The 24,617-nt window shown below is 39.2% G+C and overlaps 1 protein-coding gene and 1 pseudogene across 1 annotated transcript; both read left to right on the forward strand.

The window, feature by feature from the left end:
• The first annotated feature begins 1,215 nt into the window (after window positions 1-1,215).
• On the forward strand, window positions 1,216-4,556 carry LOC115671926 (cytochrome P450 71B34-like; annotated as a pseudogene).
• A 14,426-nt stretch (window positions 4,557-18,982) lies between these two features.
• Window positions 18,983-22,060, forward strand: LOC115671925 (cytochrome P450 71B36-like). The gene is made up of 3 exons (XM_030593622.2): window positions 18,983-19,695; window positions 20,724-21,065; window positions 21,271-22,060. Exons 1-3 carry the CDS (start codon window positions 19,124-19,126, stop codon window positions 21,893-21,895), a joined length of 1,539 nt encoding a protein of 512 aa, XP_030449482.1. The 5' UTR covers window positions 18,983-19,123; the 3' UTR covers window positions 21,896-22,060.
• Window positions 22,061-24,617: the final 2,557 nt, after the last annotated feature.

Below are 24,617 nucleotides of genomic sequence, written 5' to 3' on the forward strand. Positions count from 1 at the left end.
TTTTTGGTACTTTTCCGTTGTCTGGGGTAGGGGTGTCCAAAGGAACCAGGAACCACCCGTACTGCCCGAAACCGGACCGGAACCGACAATTTCCATGGGGACCGGTTTGGTTCCCGGTTCCAATTTACTGAAATCAGTGAGTACCGGTCCGGTTCCCGATTCTAGATGTGGAAACACCTAATCGCCCATCCAGATCGGACTAGTAATATATATGATTTTTAAGAAAAATTTCCAACAAAAAAAAACATTTTAAGAAAACTGAAAACCCTAAAATCCCTAATCTAAAGCTCAACGCCAATCAACTAAGTGCTCGTCTCATCTCACTCTCACTTTGTCTGAGTCGTCTCTCTATCTCTCATTCATGGTCTCGACTCTTAAAGTCATCGCCCATCGACTTACGGCCTCGACTCTCAACTCACGATAGAGCCTCCAACCGTTTATCGCCTCCCTCTCTCACTCTTGGTCACCTCTATTTGCCTGAAGTTTGGTGGGACCGGTTCCATGGACCCATAGTCCGATTCTCATGTGGATTCATGGAACCAATGGGCAGTTCTCGGTTCTAATTTTTCAGAACCGGTCCTTAGTGGACGGTTTCTAGTTCTGTGGTGGGAACTGCCTACCCGAACCATGCTCATCCATAGTCTGGGTAATCAGGATTACCACGTTAATCACGTGTGAAGTGTTCTGACCGAAAAGGAACAAAGGAAATCTATTGGAAGTGTCGTGAAAGAGTGGATATAAGACTAAAAGAATAACAAGATGGGAAATATGTTGACTCTTTTAAATCATCTTCTTTGTCCATTATTTGATAATTTCTTGTTATCATAGCAATGTGCTTCATTGGAGTTTTCTCCACAAAATTTGGAGATCATAGATGATTTCAGGCAGTTTTTTTTAATTAAAGAATTTAACATGTCAATCAAATACCCTTTCTTTTCAAGGACCCCTTCTATCTAATAATATTGAAACAACTTCAAACGGTTCGATGGAGAGGTGGATTCCAATTACGGATCAATATCTTTTTTTTGCATCAACATCATATCAATGCAATCATACTATCAATTAGTTTCCTTTGGGTAGAGTAATATTAAGTGTAACTTTCGGCAAATTTCGTATCAATTTCAACAACTGATTCGGTCTTGCCTAACACATTACTTAAGCATCCCAAACGAACTCAAATTGTAAGTACTCTCACAGCCCATAACCATCCCAACAATGGCTCTTCACATCATCTTCACATGGTTTTCTCTTTTCCTTCCTCTCCTCCTCCTCGTCCTCTTAGCGAAAAGCTTCAACAACAAAAACAAAACCGCAATGGAGACTACGACTACAATGACAAAGAAGCAGAAGAAGAACCTCCCTCCAGGGCCTCCACCACTCCCCACCATAGGCAACCTCCACCAGCTCGGCCACTTGCCTCATCAGTCTCTGTGGAAACTCTCTAGACGGTATGGCCCTGTCATGCTCATCCGCCTTGGCTGCGTACCCACGATCATTGTCTCCTCCCCCAGCGCTGCCAGGGAAGTCCTCAAGACTCATGACCTCGACTGTTGCAGCCGCCCACGGCTACTTGGCACAGGACGCCTCACCTATGACCATCTCGACATTGCCTTCTCTGAGTACGGCGATTATTGGAGGGAGCTGAGGAAGCTGTGCATGCTCAAGCTTCTTAGCACCAAGCGAGTTCAGTCCTTTCGGTACGTCAGGGAAGAGGAGGTGGGTTCGATGATCGAGTCAATTGTGAAGTCAGCAGAGAGCGGAACTCCGGTGAATATGAGAGAGAAGTTCATGGCTTTGACGGGTAGCAGCACTTGTAGGTAGGGCCCCATGGTTTAGTTGATGAGGAAAGTTGAGTCATGTCGATGCGTTCGTTTCGCAGAAAATGAGTGATTTGAAAAATATTTTCCAAAAAATGATCGCTTATATAGTATAAAAAAATAAATGAATGGAAAAAAATTTCATCGTCCACGACAATAATTAGGTATAAATTGTTATCGATAATAAAAATATTTTCCTTTGACTAATTTTTCTAAACGATATAAGCTTCATTTTTGAGAAAATATTTTCGAAATCACTCATTTTCCGCGAAATGAATACAAGTAACTACTTGAACTCACCTCAACTCTTTGAGGTTAATATTGAGCCTGGTTCTTTGAACTTAAGCTCAATTTGACCTTGTTTTCTTGGTTCGAGCTTGACTCTACTTGATTAGACTTGATTAAGCTTACGAGCTACCTGAATTGTTTAACTATTATCAAGTTCAAACTTGATTCGAGTCAAGTCTCCAACTATAGAAACTGGACTCAAACTCAGAAAAAATTTGAACCAAAGCATGTTTAGCAGGAGCGCCAAGCAAGAATCGCAAGAAAATTGTCCAAAAAGTCCTAAACCTATTGCATTTTTGTTAATTCAGTCATAAACCTTTTAATTGTGACAATTGAATCATAAACTTTTTTACATTTTGCTAATTATGTCCATCTGATCAATTTTGGCCGGAAATCACTGATGTAGATGGCTAGCGCTAACATGGACAATTCTTATTAATATTTTAATATTTTTTAATTTTTCTCTTTTTTTTGTTTTCTTCTCTTTTCCTTCTTTACTTTTTTTCCTTTTCTCTTCTTTTCTTTTTTCTTTTTTATTTTTTCCCTTCGCCGGCCATTGCCAATGGTCGATGGAGGTCGCCGGCCTCAATTGGATCGGGCGAGGGTCGCCCTCACCTAGGCTGGCGAGGGCAAACCCTTGATCTGGCGAGGGCCACCCTTGGTGGCCTCAGGCGAGGGAAGCCATTGCCTAGGTTGGCGAGGGGCCCTCGCTTGAGGCCTGCGGAGGTAGGCCATCGACGAGGCCCGGTGATGGCCGGCAAAGGGAAAAATTTAAAAAGAAAAAAAAAAGAGAAAAAGAAAAAAAAATGAAGAAAAGAATTGATAAAAAATTCGATAAAAATATTAAAATTTGTCCACATCAGTGCTGGCGTGTCATATAGAACAGCTGGCTTCCATATCAGCAATTTTCGACCCAAATTGATCAGATGGATTTAATTGGCAAAATGTGAAAAGGTTTAGGGCTCAATTGGCACAATTAAAAGGTTTAAGACTGAATTGACAAAAGTGCAATGGGTTTGAAACTTTTTGGACAATTTTCCCCAAGAATTGCTCACAAGTAACTTTGACTTGTTTGCACACCTTACATGCAGGGTCGCATTTGGGAAGGTGTTTCAAGGGACAGAGTTCGACGATAGAAGGTTAGAGGATGTGATTCGCGAGGCATTGGAGATGTTGGGAAGCTTCTCAGCGTCCGATTTTTTCCCTCGGTTCGGCTGGATCGTGGACAAGTTCACAGGGCTCCATTCGAAGTTGGAGAAGAGCTTTCGCAATTTGGAAGTTTTCTATTAGAAGGTGATCGAAGAGCATCGAAATGTGAATAAGAGCAACAAGGAAGAGGAGGACATTGTCGATTTGCTGTTGAAGATGGAGAGGGACCAGACTGAGCTTGCGGCGGTTCGGCTCAAGGAAGATAACATCAAGGCCATCTTGATGGTACATCATACAATCTCTTACTTATTCCCCAATGTAGATCATATGCACAATAGAGAAGCCAATTTCAACGTTCTATACATAGCAGAATACAATTCAAGAACTTGTTCAATGTATACTCCGTCCTATTTTTTTTAATATGAATGACGTTACGGCAAAAATTGTACGTGTCTGTTTTAAGAATCATGACTTTATATACATTCTCAGGATATACTTCTAGCTGGAGTGGACACCGCTGCACTTGTCATGGACTGGACAATGGCCGACCTCGCTAGGAACCCGAGGGCTATGCAGAAAGCTCGAGAGATCCGGAGTTATGTTGGAAACAAGAAATGGGTCGTGGAAGACGACCTTCATGGGCTCAAATATCTCAAGTTAGTACTCAAGGAGGCAATGAGGTTACATCCTCCAGCTGTACTACTTGTCCCAAGGGAAACAATGGGCCACTTTAAGCTGTTTGGCTACGAGATCGACCCGAAGCTGTTTGGCTACGAGATCGACCCGAAGACCCGTGTCCAAGTCAACATGTGGGGCATCGGGCGAGATCCGGAGCTGTGGGAGGACCCTGAGGAGTTTGTGCCTGAGAGGTTCGAGGACAGTCCAATCGATTACAAGGGGAATCATTTTGAGCTGTTACCATTTGGGGCGGGGCGGAGAGGATGCCCCGGGATGTCGATGGGGATGGCAGTGGTCGAGCTAGCTCTCGCCAATGTCTTGCACTCCTTCGACTGGGAATTGCCAAAGGGAATGACGGAGGGAGATGTGAGCATGGAGGAAGGGGCTGGCCTGAACGTATTCAAAAAAGTGCCTCTCATTCTTCTACCAGTTAAACCATCTTATAAAACCGTCGCATGACCTAATCGCGTTAAGCGAAAAACATCATATTTCACAATGTTTTGTACTTAATTATGATCAAGCTGTCTTAAGATTGCATCGTATAATGTTATAGCATACATGTCAATACATATAGTATATTACTTCTTAGGCAATTAATAAAAAGACCCATTTGAGGAATTTGCATATTGTGACTATAGAGTGAGAATTCTTTTTTCTTTCTTCAGCATAGCATAACTTAATAAGGTTTTTTCTCATATTATCAGTCGTGCGATCACTTGTGGACTAACAAATAGTACTTGTATCCCCTTTTGTGCAAATTACTTTGGGATTTACAATTCTTTTAGTTGCATGGGTTAATTTAACATCAACTATTTTTTTGGTCGGAATGTTTTCAAGGAAGAGCTTTAATGGCCCTCAAAATCTCTTACGGAGAAGAGCTGTGGCGTGTCATTAGAAAGTCCTACCAATCCTAGAATAGAAGAAGTCTAGCTTTTATTCATTTGAAGTATTCTCGTAATTAATTGAAATAATCTTCCAAAACATAGGCACTTTCAAATTAACTTCGGATTTACTGACATTGCATGTGCCTATTAGTTGTTTCTCACAAGAGGTAAATATATTGAAAGAATATAAATCTCTCAAACTTTAAAGGGGACAAACTGCAAATCATTTTAGCATTAAGGATGGTCAGGTAAACTTTGTGCCTTTAAGATCCAAACTCCAAATTAACATTGGTGAATAGTGATTTGTAGAATTCAAGGATTGATAACTTTTGCTTAGATAGTGACTAGTAATCCGGGGCTTTCTATTGTAAGGGATAAGTGCATTGGAAGTCCTAAAACTTATCAAGAAAGTGTAATTGAGTCCAAAAATTTTCAAAAAGCGCAATTAAGTCCTAAAACTTATCACAAAAGTGAAATTTAGTTCTAAAACTTTCAAAAAGTGCAATCAGATCCTAAAACTTGCCAAGTTAGAAATGGAAAAGCTAAGATGGCAATATGAGAACTCGTATTGCCGCTTTCATCGGTACATTATTTGCTGATATGGTCATAAAAAAAAGTAAAAAATGCTTTTGTGTTACAAAAACAAAAAAAGTGGACCGGAGTTAGGACTTGGTGGTGGTAGGACCATCACCACCATGGTGGTCCTGCCAACTCGATGGCGATCTATCAGCAGCGATCACTATGTTGGTGGTCATTGCTCTTCAACCACTACAATAGAGGAAGAGTTGATCGAGTGTCGCCTGTCAACGGCAACCACCGTGACAGTCCATGCACGAGGGGGAGGGATTCGATATCTATTTTACACGGGGTCAAGTCCATATCAACAAAATCCGTTATTAGAACGACAAAAGAATGAAGGAGGATACATTTAAAACTTACAAGGATCATTTTGACAAAAAAAAAATAGAAGAACAGTTTTTGAATTTTGGCTAAAAATAGAAGGATCATTATGCCATTTAACGTATTTTCTAATGACAGTCAATAATCTCCATAACATCATCTTAATTAGTTTTGGTCCCTATTATTGGAGACGACAGGCGCTTACATGTGTAGCGACTCGACTCCAAAATTTTAATTTATGTGAATTTTTTTTTTGGGAAAGTTAATTGAATTTGAGTTTTTCGAATATTAGATACAATTAAATTTGGGAAAACCATTTTGATTCAGTTGAAATTTTGCGCAGCTGACCAATGCATTTTTATCTTTTTTATGAGAGGTTAGTTCATTTCTTCCGCGACTTTTTCCCAACATTGGTATCAGAGCAAGCGTTATGATCTCTACCTTCTTTGTCAAGTTTTTCGATTGTTGTTCAATAAGGAGATCATTAGCAAATCGATTTCCAAATCGACTACATATTTGATGCACCGAAATTACGACAATGATATTCAATACAAACCGGGTGCCAAAATCGGGTTTCAAGTTCGTCGGCAACCGTTCTGTTTGGCCTTTTCTTGAAACATTTTTTTTCGGTGAAACATTATTTTGATCATATGAGGTGAAAGATCTCGTCGAGACGAGCAAAACGGTGGTAGAACGCCGTTGGGGGACGCTGCACGCAACCCCACGCGTGGCCACCAAACGACGGGTTACGGGCCATGCGTCATATGCCTTGCACCCAGTGCGTGCAAGGCACGCGCATCCACATGCTAGGATAGCATAGTGCGTGTGGCGCACGCGCAGAACTCCTGGCCGACGTCATATGACATCAGCCCCGGAAGGGAACCCGTCGGAGCGACCCAACCCGGATATCTGACCCGACCCGACGACCCAACCCAGTTACCGACCCGACCCGTTGACTAGTCAACGGTCTGGTTGGACCGGTCAACAGTCAACCGATCGGACCGGTCAACGGTTGAATTGGTTTGACCGTTCGGATCGGCATTAGAGTCGGTTTAAGCCCCTGCACGTGAGCTACACGCGCCGCGCACTCAGGCAACTCGTGTGGGTGTGTGGGAGCTCCGATCGAAGCGTGGTTAGTACAGAAATGTTCGTATTGAAATTTTATACATTGTGGTATAGTTATTTTACATGTTTAAAGCTTTTAAAGGTACGAAAATACATATAGAACCCTAAATATGCGTAGTTTTGGAGTGTTATTGCATTTTTACTTGTATTTTCCTATTGTTTTGGAAATACAGAAGCTAGCTTACATGTAAATGACCACAAACAGATTGTGTAGAGCATGGTTCATTGATGGCATGTTTATAAAGCTTAACGTGCTAGTAATTTCAGTTTCGAGTTGACTCGAACAATGGTTGGAGATCCATTTCAATTTACTTGTATTCTGCGTTTGATTATAGATGATGCCTGAATTACTTGTGCTTTGGTTTACATCATGTTGCTCTCTATAATTGTATGAGAGAATGTGATCATTGCATGATATATGATAATCGTTGTTTCTAGTGGGAGTTCATAGGTTGGTAGAATTCAAAGGAATGCTCACCTAGAACTTAAATTTTGCACAAATTAAACGAAATTAATGATAGTAGACAATCGTAGCACAAAAGCTTATTAGGAACATAGTGAACTTTCGTTTCAGTTTCTTTTGTCGAATTATCATTAATTTAGTTTGTTTTTGGTGCAAAATAAATATGTGTGTTAATGTAAAAGATGTGATAGTATTTATTCTGCGTTTATTATGTCAATGTGTAGTTGTCATTGATTATGGCTTCGACATCTAAGACCATTGTGGCTGACCTCAACAAGGATGAGAAACTGAACAGTGACAATTTCGATAGATGGCATCGAAAGGTTCAGTACATCCTTGAAGAACAAGAAGTTCTGGAGACTCTCAATCACACCATGGTTGAACCTGAGCATGAAAGTTCTGCTCAGCACAGAAGATATCATGAAGCTTATCAAACTTGGAAAAAGAAAAATAGCATTGCTCACATCACGTTGCTGAGTTGTATGCAAGATGATCTCATGTGCAAGTTTGAAAGGTTTGATAATGCTTAAGGAATGTGGGCTGCGCTGAAAGACAAGTTTGGGGGTATATCTGCTACTAAATTGAGAAGGCTCACGATCAAGTTTGACACATTTCAAAAGCGCCAAAATTAAACAATGAGGCAGCATCTTCGGGAGATGTCAAACATGATACAAGAGCTCAAAACAGCAGTTCATACCTTAACTGATAAACAGCAGGTTCATGCTGTTATAAGGTCTCTTCCTGACAGTTGGGAGCATATGAAATTTAACATGACGTACAATGAGAATATCGTAACTTTTGACGATATTGCGCATCATTTGGAATTAGAAGATGAGCACCTAGAGGCTGCAAAATCCTATACACATGCTTATGTTGCTGAATTTGGTTCGCGCAAAGTTTCGGGCTTCAAGCATAAGAGATCCAACAACAAAGGGAAGGAGACTGGTCAGACGCCCAAGAGAGCTAAAACCCTCCGCTGCAAGAAGCGTGGTGGGAAGAAGGACAAGGCCAAAATAAAATGCTATAATTGTGGCAAACTGTGTCACTTCGCTCATGAATGCACTGAGCCGAAAGAGGTACTAAATTACTCTATTACTTTAAGTAATGCTTTTGTTTCTAGCACTGTAATGCTTACGGAATCTCATCCTATGTAGACGATAGACTCAGGAGCCACAAACCACGTAACTAGAGATCGAGGAACATTTATGGAGCATTGTCAGATCCAGACTGGAAGTAGATGGATATATATTGGAAATAACTCAAGAATTGAAGTGAAGGGTATCGATACATGCAAATTAAATTTACGTGGTGGTCGAAGTCTATTCTTACATGATGTCCTCTATGCTCCTGATATTCGGCAGAATTTGATCTCTGTAGTTGTTCTTCTTAGCTTAGGTTATGTTTTGAATTTCCATGGTTATTGTATTGATATTAAGTTTGGAACAGTTTATTATGATTTTGGTTATGTAGTAAATGGTTTTATGGTGTTAAATATTGACTATGATGTGTTCAATGTTAATGATGAATAGATTAGCTAGAGAAGGCCTTTTAGGGTCACTCGCTAAGATTGAACTACCCATATGTGAACATTGTCTAGTAGGAAAAGCAACTAGAAAACCATTTGGTAAATGAACCAGAGCTGAATTTCCATTGCAACTTGTACATTCTGACATTTGTGGTCCATTAAATGCAAAGGCGAGGCATGGAGCCTCATATTTCATCACTTTTATGGATGACTTCACGCGCTTCGGTTATGTTTTTCTGATTTCCCATAAATCAGAAGCATTAGATTGCTTTAGACGATATATGATTTTGGTAAAGAATCAGTTAAACAAAACAATAAAGGCTTTGAGAACTAATCGCGGATGTGAGTATCCATCGGAACAATTCAAATTTCTTTGTGATGAAAAGGGGATTGTAAGACATTTGACTATTCCTAATACTCCGCAACAAAATGGAGTTGCTAAGAAAAGGAATAGAATCCTGTTGAAAATAGTTAGGTCTATGATGGCACGTGCAAATCTACCTATCTCCTATTAGCGAGATGCATTATTGACTGCTGCATATATACTTAACCGTGTGCCCTCTAAGTCAGTCACTTCCACTCCTTATGAATTATGGACCGGTAGGAAACCAGACTTAAGTAATCTACGACCTTGGGGTTGTGCAACATATGTTCATGATTCTTCCCATAAATATGGAAAATTGGGTCCAAAAGGGAAGAAATGTATCTTCATTAGATACTCCGAACACTCCAAAGGGTATGTGTTCACAGGTGAACAAGCTGATGGAAGTGTGACTGAAATGGAGTCACGAGATGTCACGTTCTTAGAGAACGATTTTCCTAATAGAAATGAGATTGATAATGATTTCCAATTATATGAGATGGAAAATCCTAATAACACACCGACTAATGTTACTGAGGAAAATAGAGATTTACCTCAACACACTAGACCTAGTGAGAGTGTCGCATCGCCTAGTGAACTAAATCCACAAGGAGTTCAGTTACGTAAAAGTAATCGTAAAAGCATTCCCCGTTGTCGTTTTGATATTAAAGGGGAAGCATTTATGATTACTACACAAGATGATGCAGAGCCTAAGACAGTTAAAGAGGCTCTCTCATCTACTGACAAGGAAGAATGGAAAAAAGTTTTGGAAGATGAAATGGAGTTTATGAGGGCAAACCACGCCTGGGACTTGGTTGATCTACCACCCGAACGCAAGGCTATTGAAAATAAATGGATTTTCAAAATCAAGCGTCGAGTGAATGGGTCTGTTGAAAAATATAAAGCTCGCCTTATGGCGATGGGGTATACTCAACAAGAGGGTATATACTATGAGAAAACCTTTTCACTAGTTGTAAGGTTTGCCTCGATACGCCTTATCCTAGCTATTGTCGCAAATTTATATTTGGAATTACATCAAATAGATGTAAAGACAGCATTTCTCAATAGAAAACTAGATGAAGAAATATATATGAAACAACCGATATTTTTCATAGCTAAAGGTCAGGAGTGCAAGGTTTGCAAGCTTTATCGATCAATATATGGCCTTAAGCAATCATATAGACAGCAGTACTTTTGTTTTCATCGAGCCATAACTTCTTATAAGTTTGCGATGATCGAAGAAGATCATTGTGTATATGTTAAACGGTTTGAGGATAAATTTGTGATTTTATCACTCTATGTGGATGATATTCTGTTAGCTAAGAATGATAAGGGTTTGATTATCACCATAAAAAAAAATGGTTGTCCTCTAATTTTGAAATGAAGGACATAGGAGAAGCTGCTTATATATTAGGAGTTAAGATTGAAAGAAATCGAACAAAGAAACTCCTTGCTCTATCATAAGAATATTATATAATGAAGATTCTTGAACGTTTCAATATGTAGTACTCTAATCCCATTGATACCCCTATCATGCAAGGCGAAGGTCTAAGCTCTAAAATGTGTCCTAAGACTCCAGAAGAAAAGAAAGAACTGGAAATTGTTCCTTACTCTAGTGTAGTTGGAAGTTTGATGTATGCTATGTCGTGGGGTTAGTGAGCCGATTCTAGTCAAATCCTGGTCAAGCACACTGGAAAGCAGTTAAGAGGATCCTAAGATACTTAAGAGGTACAATGGACTATCGACTTTGTTTTCAAGGGAACAATTTACGCTTGTTGGGTTACTCAGATGCTGACTGGTGAGGAGACTTGGATGGGCGTAAATCGACATTTGGATATGCGTTCTTGCTTAATAGTGGTGCAATTTCTTGAAGTAGCAAGAAATAGACATGCACAGCTCTATCTATGATGGAGGCAGAATTTATTGCATGCTCTGTTGCAGTACAAGAAGCAATATGGCTAAAACGTTTCTCGGAAAATTTAGTCATTGTCATTGATGTTCCAAGACCAGTGACAGTTTATTGTGATGGTCAAGCAGCCATTGCCTATGTAAAAAATCCTAAGTATCATGGTAGGACGAAGCACATTGACATAAAGAATAACTTCATCAGAGATATAATAGCGCATAACGAAGTAGTCCTATAATATATTTCTACAAACAGAATGGTTGCTGATCCATTCATGAAGGCTGTTTCTAGAGACATGTTCTTGACCCACATGATATCTCTAGGGTTAGGTAGAACGTGATATGTAATATTATTGAGGATCATTGGATTATGTGTATATGTATTGTACTTATTTTTTTTAATAAATTGATATTTTATCAATTAGTACAATATTATGAGACTAGCACAAACACACATATATTATTGAAAGGTATGTCGCCAGGCAATGATTAGCTCACTCACACGAGCAATCACTTCAAACGCTATAGTAACCGGATTGAGATGAGACGATATGTACTACAAATGTTAGAAGAGCAAATTAGTACATACTACAATTTTATGTAGCCTTGATTAAGATCAAGATGAGGTCTCTGATTATATGTGATAAGACCGAACATGATAGTCCCACAATCATGTATGCTTGATGGAAGCCGATGCGAGTACTTAATCGGGCGTTGTAGAAAGTGAGCCAATATAGCACTCGAGCTAAACATATGTACATGAGAAGTATGTGACTATGTTTAGGCTAAGATCCGTATAGTGGATATGTTTAATAAATGACATACGCTCTTATAAAAAGAGAAATCTATTATAGCATGTAATTCATACTACATGTGCTGTTTATACGATCGATAAGGAAGATGAGTGAAATTATCCCTATTTACTCATCATGTGAGTCCTTGAGGTAATTTATGAATTGATTACCTCGTTTTTTGTGCTCTATGTTACTTCTGACTATGTTCTCAAAGTAACAAAGCAATGTTGCTACTTTAGCATGTTTCCGGCTGTCATGAATAGATATGGCTTTATGGGACGTATATAGAAAAGCGGTTGTTCTGAAATGGAAAGAGACATGAGTGCGAAGGAAGACTATTGTTGTTTTACATCTATCACATGTGTTTATCGGTCGACCAATTATTTCGCCTTCTATGGTTTCGGAAATAATTGTAAATACATGGTGTTATGAGAATGGTCAAGTATAGCCTTTAAGGGATATGTATACTTAGACTGATGTAGCAAAATATATCTGGGGCACTGTAAGACATCATTTGCTTATTTTTTCTTTTTGGGTTGTAGCAATTATCCCTAACAAGTGCATAATTTGAGCTCCAAAGTGCAGGTGTACTCACTAGTCGCACGGCTTTCTTGCAGTATGAATTGTTTCTAAAGTAGATGATGTTGAATGCCTTATATTCTTGCTAGAGTATTATCAAGCCCATCATGTTCGAGTGAAAAATGTTAAATGGCACTATTTCGCCCATGATGGAGTGTATTATGAGAGGCACCCTTTGAAAGGGTGTAAGTGGTCTTCTAAAGGGAAGTTAAAAGTAACTTCCTGAAAAGATAAAGACACGAGAGATAAGACAACAGACAACGTATAGAAGACCGTACGTTTTTTTCTCTCAATTAGAAAATACATGAAAAACGATGTTGACACCTAATTTTTAGCTGATGTGTCATTAAAAAGCAGAAAACTCAAGATTAGGGTTTTCGATCGCGACGAAACCCGTTTCTTCAAAAAAAATGTGTCATTTTTTAATTCTGTTTGTTGGCTTAGCTTCTGTAGATGATTTACCATTTATTTTATGCAAAAACCCGAAAAGTCAAACGGTTGACTATCGAATTAACTTTTTGGTCAATCATTTGACCAAAAGTCAACCTTGAGTCAAATTTGGGCTTTTCATATACAAAGATTCCTTTCAAGTTTAATTTCACTTTAGAAGTGGAAATTCCAGAAAAAATCAAAGATTTGATCATAAAATCAAACTCCTAGAGAAAAGTCAACTAGGGTTTGACTTTGGTCAAACTTATGACAAAAAAAATCGAAAAATACAAAAATCCCAAAATCATCTTATTTTACATTCAATTTGACTTTGGCATTTGAAATTTTGCAAAAATTGATTAAGAACCTACTTTTTCCCAATTTGCGAAAATAGGTTCGGAATCGGTCAAAAACAAAATTACTTTCATTTTGTTCATATTTTAGCTTAGTTTCTTTTATGACATTTGATCCAGAGGTCATCATAAGATCACTCGTGCGACCAATTTTGTGAATCGGTTCTTTGAAATGAAAACCCCTAATTTTAGCCCTAATTAGGGGTTTGAATCAATCATTCACGATTTGTGAATAGTTGATATCATTTGACTCGTTTTTTGTGAGATAAACACGAATCCGGTTAATTTTGTGAAATTCACTTGTGAACTCTCCAATTTTACACATTTAGTTCACTTGAATTTGGGGATTAGGGGTTATTGATGTCCAACTGATGAAATTCAAGTTGACCCATTAAGGACTAAGGTTTAATTTGATGAATTGATGTTCAATTTCAACGTTGGCCTTCAATTTAATTTTGACATGAAGGTCACGTATCCATTTCAATGTTGATTTAAATGCAATAGGTCACTATAAGCATGGACAATTGGTGCAATAAGCATTTTGCAAGTTTAATTGAATTCAATTTTGATTAATTTGCAAATTTTGGCAAGAAATTGCATGAAATTGTCTGATTTAGCTTAGGAAAAATCCAATTTGGTGCACCTATGGCATGGGTCCAATATTTTTCATGACCAATTAGGTAATTAAATCCATAAAAGTTGTAGATTTGGTTTAATTGGCCTAATTGGATCAAAATCGGACTGTTTCTCTTCAAATTGGACTATTTTTTTTCTCAAAATTGACGAATCTTTCCTTTTAATTTAGTCCCTCAAAGACTAAATTGCATAAATTTGGAACAATTGAGATTCAACCGCCCAAGGAGAAGACCAAACCGGTTGAACCGGTCAAAACCGGTCCGACCGGTCAACAGCCAAGGAGGCCGATTTGGCCCTCCTCCGGCCGATGACTCGTCCTTTGAGTAATTCCCCCATGCCCTCCAATTTTTAGATTTTGCAAAAAAAGTCCTCGAATTTTGTGAAATTACAAAAATGCCCCTAATTAGGTCATTAATTGCAAAATTAATCAAGATCGTTGATGAAATTAAATCATTGTCGTTCAAATTAGCAAATGTTAAATGAGGTCTTTACTTAACCTCTAAGTAAAGGATAAGCACAAATCTCGATCGTTGGATCAAATCGACGGCAGAGATTGAATCTTGAGGCGAGTATATAACTCATTTTCCCTCCAAAATTTGATAAGGGTGGCTGTTTTTACAAAAAATCTTCTCTCTCTAGTCTGATTTTCTCTCTCTTCTCTCTCTTTTTCTAGCTCTCTCTCACGTGCTCTCTTTCTTGCTCTCTCTTCCTCCTCCCTACTTTCACCGAACCGCCGCCTTCTTTGCTCCCCACGGCCACACGCCGGCATCGCCGCCCCTCCAGTCACCTCCTCCGATGTCCGCCTCCCTCTCCTTGACACCTTGCTGGTCGGAGCACCGCCAGAGAAGCCTCCGATCTTCCCGTCTAGCCCCTCTCCATCGCGGCGGTGCAGATCGGCTCAAACCGAGCCGATCTGCCTAAATCGGTGCAAACCGGTTCATTGGTGGTGAACCGGTGCTGATTGGTGCCCTTCTGGTGTCTCTTGAAGCCTTTGGAGTTCTATCGGTATGTTTTCGGTGCTGTTTTGCTGAGATCATTGTGAATCGGAGTTCGGTTTAACTAAAATCGCGCAAAAGGTAGGAATCTCAGTCTCGAATCCGATGAAGCGAGGCTACAATAGGTAGTCGGTGCTAGGATACACCCTAGCGCTTTTTATAGACTCTATATTGATGGTTTATGGCTGCTGATTACATGTTTGATGAATTGATGATGATGTTCTTGAGTTAGAAGATGATCTGCAATTTCGAGTTTCTGGACCTGCTTTCTCTTTTGTCGATTTTTACGTGTTAAACTTCATTTCTGGACTTCGACACCTTCTGGACTCTCGTAATACGCTTCAAGAGCTTCGATTTGATATCTTACGATGCTCGATTTGGTATCGTTTGCTACCTAAAAACCTATTCTAAAGTTTGCATTAGAATTGGAAGTTCCATTGTTCTGTTTCTTCAAGTTTTTTTTCACAATTGGAACAATTTTGCTAATTTTTTGTTGAATTTTTTGTTCGGATCTGGATGTTGTGATCTTCATGAAAGTTGCTGAGAATCATCTTGACTATAACTTGTGTTTTTTCTAGATTTTTCTGATGAGTCTAGATGAATGAAAAACTCTGTGAATCGACCTAGGGTCTGAAATGGCTTTCTGCATTGATTACTCTGAATCAGGTTGTTCAGTTTGATGATTTTTTGCTACCTTGTGTGTTGAGATTCAATAGGAGTTGTCCTCATGAAAAATGATCTAAATTAGGTTGGTTATAACATAGATTTTCCTTGGAATTTTTGGAATATGCCTAAGTGTGGAAAACTTGTGAAATTTGACCTCTGTACATGCTGATTTTGCCCGACCTGCACTGTTGCCGATATTTTTTTTTATTTTTCTGCTAAGATCGAAACTTAGGTCGCTTCATGAAAAATGTTCACATATGTCTTGATTGCAACATATAATTTTTTTAGATTTTTTGGAGATAAGAAGATAGGTGAAAACTTCTATGAACTGACCTTATGTCTCGTCTGCATCTACTGGAACCCGAATTGGATTTGCTCAAAATTGAATGTGCAATTGTGATTTCCTGACCCGATATCTTCATGAAAGTCATAGTATAGTTCATTACCTTTTCAAAAAGGTATAAATCATGTCATTCGGTCATCATCTGCATGGTCAATTGCATGCTCAATGTTGAATCCCTGTTTTGTAATTGTTGATTTCAAGGAACCTGATCTGTTTTCCCATTTTTACATGTTTTTTTTTTAGAATCACAATTAGGTTTGGATTTCTCATGAAAAACGTTCATCATGTTGTATACTATTCACGTGATTTATATCACATTTTTACCATGTCATGAGGATAGTAAACAACATGTATCTTGTGAACTTATCTGCTGCAATTCATTAGTGATATGCATCATTGTAGAAATCTGTTCAATTGATCATGAAATTGTTGTTAATCAAACTCGATGCCTTCTAAAAAGTCTTAGAGCACACCTTAAGCTTTCTAATGATGCTGAGATTGCCTCATTTGCATGTCCATAGACCCCCTTACTTTTTTTTATGAGATTCCCCTGAAATCTGGAAAATTGTAAATTCGGAATGCTTAATGTGCCAATTCTGTGTTTGCGATTTACTGATTTTGTGTGAATTTTTGGGTAAAGATTTTGATGATGAGTTCTTCATGGAATTTGATTGTCATTCCTAGACCCAGGTCGTGACAAAATTTGAGAATTTTTGGACATCATTAACATGCCCAAATTTCCATGAGGTTGCTCTGAAAATCTGCTCCTATGTTCTGTTCTGATGCACTTCTTTTTGTTCTGTGATTTTTGTAAATTCACGTGTAGCTTATCTTAGGAAGTTGTCTTCACAAAAAATGTTCGTTCTTGTGTGATTGATGTATCATAAATTTTCCAGAACTTTTTAACCATGGGTCCTTTTCCGATTGAATACATCTTGAATCCCTTGTTCTGCTGTTCTTTGTTTTTCCTTCTTGAACTATCTTTTGTTTTAGGATTTTTTAGAAAATAATGCATGCTAAACCGGTTTTTAATGTCTTCACGAGTTTTAATCCTCATTTCAGGAACTTCGTTCACAAAATTGTTCAAAAAATAAAAGGGGTTGTGCAGTGGTCCCCTAAATTTTGTTTTGATGCCAATTTTAATAGAATTGATACTAATTCAATGATTCATGGAACTCGATCAGTGTGCCTGAAAACTTCGCACCTGGGTTCTGGATTTATATCCCAAGAATGTCGAATGTACTCAAATTCTTATTAAAATTGTCATTCCACTCACCTGCAAAAATTTCATTTTTTAATAAGCACACAATTTATCGATTTTCTAGCGCATGTGCTTGTGATTGATGTGTGATGAATTGAATGAAGTGGCCCGGTGTCGGTTCACTAATTTGAGTGATTGGTTGAGAATCAAGGTCTTTCGACCTACCTGCATATTTAATTCATCGCTATGCATGTGATTTTTAGATGTATGCTTAGGGACGGCGCATGATCATGGGTCCAAATTGGGATTACACATAGAACCTAACAATACATTAATTCATGGCATTAATTGTTGTTGGTGAATACCAATGGTAGTTAATAACCATGAATCGTGTCTAAAATGAACATGGGTAGATAATAAAAGGTATCGATGCATGTTTGAACAAAGGCCAACCCCGAGGCCACCTTTGAAATTCTTTGTGCCGTGTTTGTTATCTTTGATTGACTTGTGATGCTGTGTACTTTGTGATTGTATATTGTTTGTTGTTATTCTTTCTTTAGTTTCAATTTTAGATTAGGGTTAGAATAGGTCCAAAAAGATGACGGTCTTGAATATGGCGAAGGTCGATGTCCATTCCGACTCTATTCATTGTATACGGTGATAGTCGATGTCCATTCCGATCTATTTTCTTGAATGAATTTTACCCGACATATGTCTCGGGTTTCTTATACGCATTGTATAAACACCCGACGAGTTGTGGGTTTTTCTTTCTTGCACTCAGAATTAGCTAGTTCTTTTAATACCTTAGTTGTTTACTTTATGCAATACTTTTCAATACAATTGTTTGTTTCTTTCTTTTCTAAACTTTGACATGATGATTTTAGAATCTTAAATGAAAACACAAAAACAAGATGTATGATCACCTAGTGGATTAAGATTTTGACATGAATATAAATGCAAAACAACTTAGATAACAACCGTGATAAGTTTAGCGGTACCGAAAAGGCGTTAATAGAAATATTAACGTAAGCTAGTCCCCCAACTCATGATATCTGGTTTTTCGTAGAAATCGAAACGAAACTCCCACGTTTCGATTGGGTATTCTAGCCGACCCCCGACCAAGGCTAGTGGCGACTCCTAAAAAAAAAAAATCGATCCGCTGTCACGCGAGGTATGGATTTAGGGAAAATTCACGTTCATGATCAATGGACCGTATGGATGACCAAAAGATCAATGCTTCGATAAGCCGTCTTTTATGATGTGCCAAACGGACCGTATGGATGACCAAAAGATTGACGTTTTGGTAAGCCATTTTTTATGATGTGCCATGCGGACTGTATGGATGACTAGAAGATCGACGCTTCAGTAAAGCTGTCTTTTATGATGTGCCATATAGACACACTTACCTCTAAACCCGCTTCATCGAGTTCGGCTCTCGAGAGGTAGGTCGCGACAAAGGGTTACATCGTTACTTTGAGAAGACGATCGGCATTAACGCTGTGGAACAAGAATATTTTCCTCGTGATTATATTTGGATCGGTGTGACGTTGCAGATTCGTCTAACAATCGGTGGTGATTCAATTCACATTCCTGGATAATTCGTTTATTATGCATCGAGAGGTTAGTCAATTTCTTCCGCGACTTTTTTCCCAACAATAACAAACCATTATTCGCGGGGAAGGTAATGGGCTTAAGATTAGTGTTCTTTGTACAGCCGAGCCGTCGGTGGAGGTTCGATTTTGGGGACCACAGAGAGTCGAGCTTTTACTCGTGCCATAAAAAATTTGCGAACATTTATTTCATCGCGCACTAGAAATCAGACAAGAGAATCCACATCCGGACGGTGAATAGTGGCCAATTTCGTCTCCACCCTAAAGAGTCCACCATTTTTTCTTTCTGGCCAGTAAATGTCGGCAACTGATTATTCAGCATCCCTTTCGTATTACTTTTCACTCTCGACCCTCACACTACTTAACCACCCAAAACTAATTCAACGTTGGAAGCATTCTCACTGCACATCACCATCCCAACAATGGCTCTTCACATCCTCTTCACATGGCTTGCGCTTTTCCTTCCACCCCTCCTCCTCCTCCTCCGCCGCCGCCTCCTCTCAGTGAAAAGCTTCACCAACAAAAGGAAGAACCTCCCTCCAGGCCCTCCGCCACTCCCCATCATAGGCAACCTCCACCAGCTCGGCCACTTGCCTCACCAATCCCTGTGGAAACTCTCCAGACAGTATGGCCCCGTCATGCTCATCCACCTCGGTGGTATCCCCACTGTCGTCGTCTCCTCCCCCGCCGCTGCCAGGGAGGTCCTCAAGACCCATGACCTCGACTGTTGCAGCCGTCCACGGCTACTCGGCCCAGGACGCCTCACCTATGACCATCGTGACATCGCCTTCACCGAGTACAGCAATTATTGGAGGGAGCTAAGGAAGCTGTGCGTGCTCAAGCTTCTTAGCACCAAGCAAGTTCAGTCCTTTCGGTACGTCAGGGAAGAGGAGGTGGGTTCTATGATCGAGTCAATCGCGAAGTCAGCAGAGAGCGGAACTCCGGTCAATATGAGAGAGAAGTTCATGGCTTTGACGGTTAGCATCACTTGCAGGTAGGGTACTTGAACTCACCTCAATTCTTCGAGGTTTATATTGAGCCTGGTTCTTTGAAGTTGAACTTGAGATCAACTTGACCATGTTTTCTAGGTTAGAGCTTGACCATATTAGGCTTACGATTGTTTAATTATTATCAAGTTCAAACTTGATTCGAGTCAACGCTCCAACTAGAGAAACTCGACTCAAACTCAGAAAAGATTTGAACCGAAGCATATCTAGCCTGAGAGCCAAGCAAGGATTTGTTGGAAAAATTATCCAAAAAATGCTAAACTTATTAAACTTTTGCCAATTCAGTCCAAAATATTTTAATTGTGCTAATTGAGTCCATTCGCCCAATTTGGCTGGACATTACCGTAGACAGTTGACATGGACAATTCTTATTAATATTTTAATATATTTTTTGATTTTTTTATTAATTTTTTTCGAATTTTTTTTGTTTTCTTCTCTTTTCCTTCTTTACTTTTTTTTCCTTTTCTCTTCTTTTGTTTTCTTTTTATTTTTTATTTTTTTCCTCAGCCGGCCATTGCCAGGCCTCGTCGATGGTCGATGGAGGTCACCGGCCTCAGCCCGATCGGGTAAGGGTCGCCCTTGCCCGATCTAGGCCGAGGGAAGCCATCGCCCGATCCGGCAAGGGCGGCCCTCACCTAAGGCAAGCGAAGGTGGGCCATCAACGAGGCCCGGTGATGGCCGGTGAAGGGAAAACATTAAGAAGAAAGAAAAAAGAAAAAAGAAAAAAAAAAGTAATTAAAAAATTCGATAAAAATATTAATATGTTATTAAAAATTGTCCACGTAAGCGCCGGCGTGTCATGTAGAACCACTGGCTTCTACGTCAATTTTTTTCCGACCCAAATTGATCGGATGGACTTAATTGGCAAAATATAAAAAAGTTTATGATTCAATTGGCACAATTAAAAAGTTTAGGATTGAATTGGCAAAAGTGGAATAAGTTTAGACTTTTTGAACAATTTTTCCCAAGAATTGCCCACAAGTAACTTTGACTTGTTTGCACACCTTACATGCAGGGTCGCATTTGGGAAGGCGTTTCAAGGGACAGAGTTCGACGATGGAAGGTTAGAGGATGTGATTCGCGAGACATTGGTGATGTTAGGAAGCTTCTCAGCTTCCGATTTCTTCCCTCGATTCGGCTGGATCGTGGACAAGTTCACGGGGCTCCATTCGAAGTTGGAGAAGAGCTTTCGCAATTTGGAAGTTTTCTATCAGAAGGTGATCAAAGAGCATCGAAACGTGAATAAGAGCAACAAGGAAGAGGAGGACATTGTCGATTTGCTGTTGAAGATGGAGAGGGACCAGACTGAGCTTGCGGCGGTTCGGCTCAATGAAGATAACATCAAGGCCATCTTGATGGTACATCATACAATCTCTTACTTATTCCCCGATGTAGATCATATGCACAATAGGGAAGCCATTTTCAACGTTCTATAAATAGCAGAATACAATTCAAGAACTTCTTCAATGTATACTCCGTCATATTTTTTTGTAATATGAATGACGTTACGGCAAAAATTGTATGTGTCTGTTTTAAGAATCATGACTTTATGTACATTCTCGGGATATACTTATAGCTGGAGTGGACACCGTTGCACTTGTCATGGACTGGACAATGGCCGAGCTCGCAAGGAACCCGAGGGCGATGCAGAAAGCTCGTGAGGAGATCCGGAGTTATGCTGGGAACAAGAAATGGGTCGTGGAAGACGACCTTCACGGGCTCAAATATCTCAAGTTGGTACTCAAGGAGGCAATGAGGTTACATCCTCCAGGTGGTCTACTAGTCCCGAGGGAAACAATGGGCCACTTTAAGTTATTTGGCTACGAGATCGACCCGAAGACCCGTGTCGAGGTCAATGTGTGGGGCATCGGGCGGGATCCGGAGCTGTGGGAGGACCCGGAGGAGTTTGTGCCCGAGAGGTTTGAGGACAGTCCAATCGATTACAAGGGGAATCATTTCGAACTGTTACCATTCGGGGCGGGGCGAAGAGGATGCCCTGGGATGTCGATGGGGATGGCGGTGGTCGAGCTAGCGCTCGCCAATGTCTTGCACTCCTTCGACTGGGAATTGCCAAAGGGAATGACGGAGGGAGATGTGAGCATGGAGGAAGGGGCTGGCCTGAACGTATTTCAAAAAGTGCCTCTCATTCTGCTACCGGTTAAACCATCTTATAAAACCGTTGCATGACAAAATCGCATTAAGCAAAAAACATCATATTTCACTATGTTTTGTACTTAGTTATGATCAAGCTGTCTTAAGATTGCATGGTATAATGTTATAGCATACATCTCTATAAATGTAGTATATTGCTTCTTAGGCAATTAATAAAAAGACCCATATGAGGAATTTGCATATTGTGACTATAGAGTGAGAATTCTCTTTTCTCTCTTCAGCATAGCATAACTTAATAAGGTCTTTTTTCTCGGATTATCAGTCATGCGAATCACTTGTGGACTAACAAATTGTACTTGTATAGTTGTATACCCTGTGTGCAAATTACTTTGAGATTTAAAAGTCTTTTAGTTGCCTGTGACAAATTAACATCAACTATATTTTTGGTCGGAATGTTTTCAAGGAAGAGCTTTAATGGCCCTCAGAATCTCTTACTGAGACGAGCTGTGGCGTGTCATTAGAAAGTCCTATCAATCCTAGAATAGAAGAAGTCTAGCTTTTATTCATTTGAAGTATACTCGTAATTAATTGAAATAATCTTCCAAAACATAAGCACTTTCAAATTAACTTCGGATTTACTGACATTGCATGTGCCTATTAGTTGTTTCTCACAAGAGGTAAATATATTGAAAGAATATAAATCTCTCAAACTTTAAAGGGGACAAACTGCATATCATTTTAGCATGAAGGCTGGTCAGGTAAACTTTGGTCAGGTAAACTTCGTGATTGACAACTTTTGCTTAGATAGTGACCAGTAATCCGGGCACTTTTTTTATAAGGGATAATTGTATTGGAAGTTATAAAATTTTTCAAGAAAGTGCAATTGAGTCCTAAAACTTTCAAAAAGCACAATCAAGTCCTTAAACTTGTTACAAAAGTGCAATTGAGTCCAAAAATTCCCAAGTTGAAAATGGAAAAGCTGAAGTGGCAATATGAGAACTCGTATTGCCGCTTTCATCTGTACATTATTTGCTGATATGGTCATAAAAATAAAAGTAAAAAATGCTTTATTGTTACAAAAACGAAAAAACTGGACAGGGGACAGGACTTGGTGGTTGTAGGACCATCATCACCAGGGTGGTCCGGCCAACTCGATGGCGATTCTATCAGCAGCGATCACTGTGTTGGTAGTCATCGCGCTTCAACCACCACGATAGAGGAAGAGTTGATCGAGTGTCGCCTGTCAACGGCAACACCGTGACAATCCATGCACGAGGTCAAGTCCATATCAACCAAATCCGTTATTAGAATGGCACAAGGACGAAGGAGGATACATTTAAAACTTACGAGGACAATTTTGAAAAAAAAAAATAGAAGAACAGTTTTCGAATTTCGGGTAAAAGTAGAAGGATCGTTGATGCCTTTTAACTTATTTTCTAATGACAGTCAATAATCTTTATAACATCATCTTACTTAGTTTTGGTCCCTATTATTGGAGGCGACACGCACTTATATGCGTAGCGACTTGACTCCAAAATTTTAATTTATGTGAATTTGTTTTTTGGAAAGTTAATTGAATTTGAGTAGTTCGAATATTAGATATAATTAAATTTTGGAAAACCATTTTGATTTAATTGAAATTTTGCGCAGCTGACCAATGCATTTTTATCTTTTTTACAAGTCAATTCAAGTACCAACATAGAAAGTACTTCACGAGTCAAGATCAAGCCTGATCCATCCAGCGTAAATTATGTATTGAGTTTACTAAATTGATAGTGTTTACACCAAAAAATTGGCCAACTTGTCAACATGGAAAACACATGATGGAGGCATGAATTACACGTCCCATCGTCAACTATCATAGAAAGTGACATCCATTTTAGTGCATCGGTGATGATTCAGTAATAATAAGATTGACGTAGGATCAAAGATGCTTGACAAGTTTTTGTACTGACCATCAAGTTGCCAACAAAACAAACACTTGACAAAGGCTAGAGGCTACGTGGAAGCAAGGATCATGAAGGGACAACGGCATGAGGCAACGTGAAAGCAAATATTATCAAGTTACCAACATATGCGATACATGTCGGAGCCATGTGTCATGTATATGACCCAAGATCATCAAGTTGGCATGGAAGTGCATCACCATGGTCGATAGATATTGCAATCGATGTTAAAGTTAACACATCGATAACAATTTGGTCGTCGAAAAATGACGACATAGGGTCAAAAAGGATTGGGAAGAATACTAGTAGATAAGATTGACAAAACATGCAAAAAAAAATAAACAAAGTAGGCGAAAGATATCAAGGCGATGTCATAGCATAATTCCTAACCTAAAGCTATAGGAGGTTGAGTAATGTGAGTCGTGAAGTGACTGGCATGTATATTTTGAGGGAAAAGTTACTTAGAAACAGGATCATGAGGCAATTATCACTTGTAAATAAGATCATGGGATAGTTATCACTTGAAAGCAGGATCATGGCATTACATGGACGTGAAAACAAGATTTTCGGAATGGAAGAACATGGGCACAATTGTTGGAAACCACTAAGGAGCAGTTACCACACGACCATTATAATTATCACCGATCATTATTGAAAAAGCCCCCGAAAAACACAATCAAAATGTTATCTTTAATTTCATTATGTTTAAAGCTTTCCGCATTGTATTTTCAATTTTCCTTAGCTATAGATCCTCATGGTTTAGATAGATGTTAGTGTATATCATGTCATCGACGAAGTTAGGTCGTGATATTTCAGTGTAAACCAATACCACCGTTGTATAGCATTTGGTG

Source organism: Syzygium oleosum, unplaced genomic scaffold (assembly GCF_021117445.2).
Source record: "Syzygium oleosum isolate NSW1041296 unplaced genomic scaffold, Sole_v2.1 Sole_v2.03, whole genome shotgun sequence".
Lineage (NCBI taxonomy): Eukaryota > Viridiplantae > Streptophyta > Magnoliopsida > Myrtales > Myrtaceae > Syzygium > Syzygium oleosum.